Source organism: Pseudonaja textilis, chromosome 1 (assembly GCF_049901715.1).
Source record: "Pseudonaja textilis isolate UNSWEBS1 chromosome 1, rPseTex1.2, whole genome shotgun sequence".
In the NCBI taxonomy this organism is placed as follows: Eukaryota; Metazoa; Chordata; class Lepidosauria; order Squamata; family Elapidae; genus Pseudonaja; species Pseudonaja textilis.
In genome coordinates, this window is record NC_141990.1 from 285,225,298 (window position 1) to 285,234,778 (window position 9,481).

General features: G+C 35.6%; 1 protein-coding gene across 2 annotated transcripts in view; it reads right to left on the minus strand.

Annotated features, from left to right (window-relative positions):
- The window catches only part of NEK9 (NIMA related kinase 9), a 30,404-nt gene extending 24,578 nt beyond the window's left edge, over positions 1-5,826 (minus strand). For both annotated transcript variants that reach the window (XM_026711906.2, XM_087921960.1), the window contains exons 1-3: positions 5,491-5,826; positions 1,414-1,591; positions 686-741 (exon numbers count right to left, since the gene is read on the minus strand). In XM_026711906.2, coding sequence (XP_026567691.1) covers positions 686-741; positions 1,414-1,591; positions 5,491-5,679 — 423 coding nt within the window. In that variant the 5' untranslated portion in view covers positions 5,680-5,826. The remainder of the gene's footprint in view (positions 1-685; positions 742-1,413; positions 1,592-5,490) is intronic.
- Between the last annotated feature and the right edge of the window lie 3,655 nt (positions 5,827-9,481).

Genomic DNA, 9,481 nt, shown 5'->3' on the forward strand with positions numbered 1-9,481 from the left:
TTCACATTTCTACACAAGTGAACAGAAGATATCAGTATTTACAAAACTCATAAATTGTGGTAATCTGGTGGTGTTTGGTTTATATTAACTTTTTTTTTACTGTAGAGACTATTTGCTGCCTACCTCTATACAGTTGGAGGAACCCTTCTGAAAGTATTGGACTACAGTTTCCATAATTCCTATACAGGCTAGAAATTATGGGATCTATAGTTCAGCATGCCTAGAGGTAATCTGATTGAGGAAGACTATTTTAAAACCAAACTAAAGGCCAATCAAGTGAAGTCTAATGAAGAGAAGGACCAGGGAAGACATGATAGCAGTCTTCCAATATTTGAGGGGCTGTCAGAGAGGAAGGGATCAAGCTATTTTCTAAAGCTCTTGAAGGCCAAACAAGGAATAATGGATGGAAACTGAACAAGGAGAGATTTAACCTGGAAATAAGGAGAAACTTTCTGACAGTGAGAACAATCAACCAATGGAACAGCTTCTCCTCGGAAGTTGTGGGAACGCCATCACTTGAGACTTTCAAGAAGAGATTGGACTGCCATTTGTCAGAAATCATTTAGGGTTTCCCGCTTGGGCGGGGGGTTGGACTAGATGACCTATAAGGCCCATTCCAACTCTGATTATCAAGCTTGAATAAAAGAGAAGCAGATTGCTCTTTGTCTCCCAATGTTTTTATTACCTCTTCTTCAAACAATGTGTCTTTTTGTCGTAGGATCTTATCATAGAGATTTCCACCTGCAAGACAGAAAAATACTGAGTTATAAATTTCACACATTCTCTGTCTGTGTATTAAAAATCCCTCAGGGGATGTTAATGATTTCCTATTTTTTTCTGTGGAAAAAAGGATTTTCATTTCTGCTCTATTCTTTGCTACTGCTGCCATTTTTAATCCAAACCTCAAAAGATGTTACAGATAAAGGTTCAATAAACTTGGGAAAATAATGAAATTTAAGTTTAAATAAATAATGATTCCTCTGATGTTAGTAATTTGTAACATTAATGAGAAAGTAAGATTACAGAGTTTTACAAGGAAGGAAAAATGTAATCCAAAATATTTAATACAGGAGAAGGGAGAATCATGTATGGCTTAAAATAAAAAGATTATTTGTCATTGTATTTTTAATTTTCTTTTCGCTATTTATTCTGCAAATCTCCTCAAACTGGCTGTATATTTAGTACCACATCTTTCTTTCAGGTAGTTCTGATCCTAAGTGTCTCTTATTCACCAACTACAGAGTATATATTTCTGAAATATAAATGCAGTCCTAGAAGGTAAATTTTGTTTGCATTTGTCAATCTACCTGTAGCTAACATTTATAAACAAAGCACAGATTCTCTCTGTTCCATCTCTCCTTGCAGAACTCAAGATGGAAGATAAGTTTGCTGTTTACAAGACATTTTTCTCACCATTACAATATTCCAGTTCAATCAGCAAAGTGGTGTTATCCATGAAATGATTGTAATAAGCAATGATATTATCATGTTGCAGTAGAGCAAGAATAACAATCTCATTCAAAGCATCACGCCGCTCTTTTTCTGACAATCTGGTAAGATCCACTTCCTTCCATACTACAAGTGAATCGTCCTGCAATTTAAAAAGCCTGCTTAGTTAAATGTATATTTCAGATAATTTACAAGCATCTTAAACATTTATTTCTTTAATCATCCATTTATTTCTTTAATTATCCAAAAATTAAATATGGGATTCAAATGGCCATTCCTTATTTCTGATTCCAAGAACTAATCTTTTCTCCCTTTTCAGTAATAATTGAATGTTGTCAGCTTTTCAGGCATATAATCTATATTGCATAACAAGATGGTGAGGGAGTAGGAGCTACCTATTTACTCTAACCTCAACTTTAAACAGTAAGAAAAACTTATCTGGTAAAGAGTATCCCTATTTGGTATCAATATCAAATTGTTGTGATAAGATTCTAGGTTATCTTATTCAGTTAATTTATTAATTCTGGTAGCCGCTGAAGCTATGTTAAGGATTTTCAACTTGTCTTAAATGAACTATTGAAAAATTATTTTATTTTTAGATGTGGTATTCCAACATTATCCACCCTTACAAAATAAAGATAGAAATCAAAGACCTGCCTGGAACTGTTTGAGTTGAAATCACAAACTGTAAAAATATTTCCACCTTCATGCATATTTAATTAACTGATTATACCATATACACCATTTTTCTCAGAAAACCAAAGAGAATATATTGGTAGGCAAACCCATGTAGCCCAAATTTATCAGATTTTATAACAATAACAACAATAATAACAATAACAATAACAGTTGATATCTTTGCTACATCACCTGCATAGTTATGAAGTGTTATGTGATGTACTTTTTATATGAGGATACATATTCCCTGAAGGAATCTATGCTTTTTTTATGCATCCCCAAACAGCATATGCTGTATGATCAACTAAAAAAAAGTTGTATATGAAGTTTTGGGACAAACAGTACGAGAAAATAATAAATATAAGTAAATATATTGCCATCCAGAGTCACATTATTCAAGTTGGGTGGCCATATATATATTTTTAATAAATAGTGAGGGGACAAGGTTTCTATGCAAAGAAAGAAGATTTTTAAAATAAATTCTGCAACTGTATAATTCCATCCTTATTCATTTTCTGTCATCTGAAGAAATATTTGTTCACTAAAACCTTTGTACTGCTGAATTTTTTATTTTACTATTTGATCCTATATGACAGGGTTTTAAACTAATTAACTTATGAATAGAATAGAATAGAATAGAATAGAATAGAATAGAATAGAATAGAATAGAATAGAATAGAATAGAATAGAATAGGTTTGGCCAATGTGATTAGACACCCAAGGAATTTGTCTCCAATGCAGAAGCTTTCAGTGTACATGCAAAGCAACAGAGTAATAAAAATCATAGTACTACCAATAAGAGGGGGTAGTGAAGAAGGTAAGAAGGATAATAATAATACAACCATACAAAAATGGGTAAATATACATAGGCATTAAACAGTATAGTCCTCGACTTAGAACAATTTGTTCATGACTGTTCAATTACAACACTATTTTAAAAAGTGTCTGACAATCATTTTTCCCACATGACCACTGTATCATTCCTATAGTCATATTATCAAAATTGAGATGCTTGGCAATTGCTTCATGTTTATGACAGTTGCGCTGTCCTGGGGTCGTGTGATCATCTTTCCAATCTTCTGACAAGCAGTCATTGGAAAAGCCAGATTAACGTAACCATTTACTTAACAACTCCTTGCTTAGCAACAGAAATTTTGGGCTCAGTTGGACTGTTTGTATAAGATATATAATAAATATCTAAACTATTTTATTTAAATACAGTATTGGAAACGGAAAAATTGAATCTGGGCCCAGGCTAGTCAGGGCTTTGTTTTAGAAGCTGCTATTTTTGCTATGTGACACAAAAAGACACCATGTTCAGACATGATTTTTAGATATGCCCAAATTAGACCTCTAATATTAATAAATGCCTAATACGTAGAAAGAAAGAGGTTTAGAAAAGGAGGGTACTGAGTCCTTATTTACTTACAGTTCTTACTTTAGGCCTTAAGTTTAGCTTCACAATAAATTGTTTAAAAAATTGAGAATGGCTAAAAGACAACAACTATGGAATATGGAAGAAGAATTAGGGACTGTAGCAACAACAGAGTATCTGTAAAACTACAAAATACTCCAAACAAAACAGGAAAAGCTGGATGAAAATCTACCAAACCAATAAAAGAAAGACAGAAATGTTTGCAGTTGAAGGTAATTGTGGAGTAGCCAACAGAGTTATACTAGATAGATCAGACCAAAGTACAGTATAACCTCGCATGCTCCTTCCACAATGGCAAACTAAATGCCAAAGGAGAACCAATACGCATTGCAGTATAATCTCCAAGTCATTCCCAGCAATTGCATTAAGAGAACTATTGCCTTCAACATAGAGCCATCACTATCTACTGATAGTTTTGTCTTATATGAATTGTCTCAATTAGTGATCACCCCTTCAAATTAAGTATTCCCTGTGACATTCCATGGAAGTGGAAGTTGGACTTCATAGAAGCAGGACAGGAAGAGCACTGACATTTTTGAACTTTGGAGTAGCCTCCTAAGAATACCATGGATAGCCAAGAAAACAAAATGGATCATTTATTGAAATCAACCTAAATTCTCATTTAAAAGAATAAATGATCAGGCTCAAGTAATCCTATTTCAGACATATGATGTGAAGACCAAGCTCCCTGGAGAAGGCCCTAATCCTAGGACAGGTGGAAGGAAAGAGAAGATAGATTGACTCAATTATAGTAGCAATGGATCCAGAACTGCTGGCAATGGGTAAAGTCCTGAAGGACCAGGTTAGAGACAGATTGACATGGAGAAAATCTATGTGATCTCTAAAATTTGATGATGACTTGATGGCACATAATCAAACACTAAACGGTTTGGCTATAAACTATGTCTTTTATCTATGTGCTATGCCCACAGGTTAATATAATTAACCTTAAAACGTGCTTCCTTTTATCTGTTCCGGATATACCAGCACTTAATGAATTAACTATAGAATCAGTGAATTATTAATTTTGAAATGGAAAAGTTTCTCTATACTCCAACTTTGCACTGTTTTATCTACCTCTATCATTTTTATATTTTCCGATTTTCTAAGTTAAAGAATATCAAGCATTTGTATCTCAAAAAGAAGTTGCTTCAGTCTCCTAATTATTCTGTTGCCCTTCAGCTTTACAATACCAAATGTGGTCAAGCTGTAAGTTTGATTAGCTGTAAAATTTATATTTTTTTCTTTTTTGTAATGTCAGCTTGGAACGTGTGCTTTTTGTACCAATCAAGAATTGATTTTCTGGTGAAATCCCTTTTCTATACAGTTGCCACCAGCTGAAATCCTATTTGTGTGTGTGTTAGTACAGATCTGTCTCAGCATGCATCACTTTATACTGAATTTGCTAATAATGGATTGCACTTGTTATTATAATAGTCATTCCACCGCTTTGGTGAAATTCTTCAGACATTTTGTAGTACTTAAACTTTCTGAGAATTTTGTATCATTTTTGAAAACTGAGAAAACCGGAGCTGCAAAAGAAATGATCTTCCTGCATATATTTTCATAATACAGTTTACTGTAAAAATTTCAGCCCCTCCTCCCACCCCAATTTAAACTTCCAAAATGTAAGATAATGGCCCACCTCAAAGAAATGAGGAATTTTAACAGTCAAGCAAAGAGGCAAATAAATAAAAATAAAAAAACAAGTGAGGGGGGAATTAGTGGGAAATTTGGCACAGCATTTGGTCCAGCTTCCTTCATGTCAATCGAAGTTCTTGATAACAGACATGAAGCAATTAAAACAGCAGGAATCCCGTGAATTGATAAAGTCAGGATTCAATATGAAAGGCAATAAAGAACCAACAGGATTCGGGGCCTCGACACATATGCAAGGAAGAAGAAAGACTACCAGGGCAGCGACGTACCTCAGTCCGGCGATACAGGGTGGCCTCGCCGAACGCCCCCCGACCCAAAACCCGTATAGGAGCATAATGCAATTCCTCCTGCTCGCCCCCCAAGCCCGGAGCAGGACGGGGGCTGCTCCTACTGGACGAGTCGCTTCCAAAGTCAGAGTTAATGGAGTTGTAATGCCTCTCATATTGGTTCAGAGACATAGCTGCCCCGGGACCGCTTCCCGAGGATCCAAGAAAGGGGAGCGCAGGCGGCCCGTCTGCGACCAAGGCTCGCGGCCCCTCACGCGATGATGGTGAGCGGCTTCCTGCTATTATTGCCGCCGCCACCAAAACACCAGAGCTCCCTCTCTGCGCAAGCGCGCACCCCTTTCCCGGCCTCAAGCGGCGAAAGCCAGTGGAGTTCACCGGACTGCCCCTTTTGCCGGCTTCTCTGAAGCTCCCGCAGCCCCCGAGCGCGGCAGGTCGGCTACCGCTTTCGCTGACCCGGAACCATTTCTGTCTCAGAGATGGAAGGTTTCTTCACGGAGACTTCGCAGCGCGATGGAGAAATAGGGCAGCCGGAAAAGCGCGAAGGGAGCGGGGTGGAGAAGCGAGGGAACGCCTTGGGAAAACGAGCCGGGCACCTTCCGAGAATTTTCTCTTATAGTCAAAGAGTCGAGTGGGGCGCCGCTGACTAGAACGAGGAGGGCTCTGGAGCTCGTTAGACGTCTCCAAAGATACGCTTATGGAGGGCAGACGAGTAGCAGCGGGCGGCGAGCAAGGCAGCGGCCGCGACTGGGCCCCGCCGAACTAAAGCAAGCAACTCAAGCAAGAAGTAGAACCTGAGATGGGTGGCATGAACGGGAGGGAGGCGACGAAAAGGCTTGGGAGCGCTCCGCTCCGAAATTGGCAGCTCTCGTGTTCACAATTTTAACTTCCAACTGCCCATTTTTAGGATTAAGAATTAGGATTAGGAAAAATTAAAATTCATATTCTGGAATTTGAAGTATATTCCTTAATGAAATTGCTACTTTTGGGTACATTAGATTTACAGTTTTTATATGTTTACATATTCAATGTGATTGGATATGTTGCGAATTTATTTTCTTAAATATCTGATGTATTTTAAAATAAATCTACATTTCACTAAAACAGTTTATACTGTTTAAAATATACATTTAATGCTGCTGGTCTACATTACAAATGATCAGCGGAAAAATCAACATACAAAAATATGACTTATTTGGTAAGACTTCAACACCTTGCTGGCTGGGAAATTCTGGGAATTGAAGTACACACTTCAAAGTTGCCAAGGCTAAAAAATACATCACTATATAGATGTCTGAAGGGACTGCATTAAGTTCTCTTTTGTATTATTTGCTGCTTCCCTTTTCGTCCTTTACAAATCTTAAGTGAATGTTGGAATTTGTAATATATCCTACTTAAGAATTTCTTCAAATGAAACTTTTTAATCAACTGTTCCTGCATGAAAGTGTATATAATTTGTTTGTAGTAGTATACAAATTTCTTTGTACTACAGGTAGTCCTCAACTTACAAGTTTATTTAGTGACCTTTTGAAGAAACAACAGCACTGAAAGAAGTTACAACACGTACAAGCATTGCAACATCCCCAGGGTCACATAATCAAAATTTGGATGATTGGCAACTGGCATGTATTTATGACAGCTGTCTTGTCCTGTGATCCACCTTTTGTGATCTTCTGATAAAGTCAGTGGGGAAGCCAGAGTCAATTACCAACTGTACTAACTCAAAAACTGCAGTAATTCACGTAACAACTGTGGCAAGAAAGGTCATAAAATGGGGCAAAATTCACTCAACAAATGTTTTGCTTAGCAATAGAAATGTTGGGCTTAATACAGGTTGAGGACTACCTGTATTAAGAGTTATAAATAGGGAGACTGAAAAATTGATAGAACACATTTTAGTGAAACAAATATAAACCATACTTAAACATACAATAGTGGATCCATACATAAATCAAATTCTGCCTTGATTACTTTCTTTCCCTGAAGAAACACTCACATGGAACAAGTATTGATTCAAACAAAGTCAAACACAGTATAATTGTAATAGCTTACATACTGCATTTTACATTGCAGCCTTGTATTTTTAGCTGAATTTACTTTCCCAGATGGACATAGAAATACTGGCCTTCACCACTTATGTTACCTTTAACAATAACATACTTTCTGCACATGTATACAATTTTCAACAAATATCTCCCAACACCCTTAAAAGCAGCTGTCAAATACTTTTAGATTTGAAAGGGTAATTAAACAATTATATGTATCTAGGACATCAACTACAGCTTGTACAAGGTTTTGATTTAGTTGTAGTTTGTACAGATTTAATTTACTTGTAAACTATTCTCTGTTCATGAGGCCACTATAGATGAGATCGAAAATGTACTAAATGTAAAGTGAAAAAAAATCTATTCAATTCAGACTTTGGAATGAAATAATGAAATGAAATGTACGTTTGATCAATTTACAGACACACTATTTTGAAGAATAATTTCTTCAAAAATATTTTATTGAAAATGTCAAAAATCCCCAGATTTTAGATAAAACTAAACTTGTTTACTTGCATGTATACCATAGCAGTTAGGAGCAAAAACACTAATGACATAAAGGCAACACTATTGGATGTATCATGTCACTTACTAAAAGATGCTAATTCCTGATTTGCTAAAATATGATAAAATGAGTAAAAGGATACCACTTCCTAAACAATTTATTTTTCTTTAAATGTTAGATTTCCTACTAAAATCCAAATAAAATCCATGTGAGGTAAGAATTTCATATTTTAAAGCATATTTTCCATCACATCTCAGGTTTAATTTCTTCCAAATATTTACAGAGATTGCCAGAGAAGTGTCAAATAATCCATGAAAGCTTCTAAGCAAAACACATAACAGAAACAAATCCAAACAAATTATGACAAATACTAAGACCTTTACATAGCTGTGTGATATCCTACATTTGATATAGTTTTCTTGAGAGGACTTATTTTTTCATTATATTTTGAATACTTAAAAGACAAGTTACTTTTTGCTTTGTTGTCAAGAAAGTAGGATTTTGAGACAGGAGTGGCAAACTGGATTTACAACAGGCATCTATCTTTCTGTTAATGGAATCGATCTATTTGACAATTATTATGGAGAAGCCTATTGGTCAATTTAATAATTATATTTTTTAAACAGTAGTTCTGGGATTTAGTAGCTAGACTAGAAAAAAACTTTGTGACCGATCAGCCAAATAAGCTGCTCTCAATTAATGAATTGACGTTTTCTGCATAGGAACCAGAAACTGCATAGCAATTTTAAGTTTATTCCCCCCACTCATTTTTAAAAATTAATATGACACCGAACAGGTGTGTTGGCCACACAGCATCAACAAGTAGGATTCAGAGCTATGTCAAATATTTTTGCCACTGATGTAAATCTTGTAAAGTGTTGGAAAAATACAAACACTTTGAAAAAGTAGAGATTATGTTTTATCATGCAAATTGATTGTTCTACACATTATGGTATGTCCCAATACATTGAAGAAAAACTATAAAGATCTAACCATAACCAGATTTAAATCTGTCCAATGCAGGTCTGATATAATTAAGTAGTATTTTTATTGTTGAAAGCAGGAAGTAAAGAAAAAGTTAAGAAAAAGAAAATAAAAAGTATGCATTTCAAGTATATATTAGGAAAAAGCTTCTTATGATTAAATAATCTCTTACAGTACTCAAGGTGCTTTTTCAAGAGTTGTGTCACTTTAGCAGAAATTGTCCCAAAGGCGTTGTTCAAAAGGCAACTTGTACTTTGTTGGTAACAAAGAAAGTCCAGGTGCCTTTTGAACAACACCTTTGGGACAACGATCTGGATGAATGATAATCTCTAAAGACATTTAGCAGAAATGATATCAGAGTATGGGATAGAAAACCTGAAAAAGCTGTATCTCAAGTTCTTCTATAATTTAAACAATGACATCATTTCTCTTAGGCTGTTGG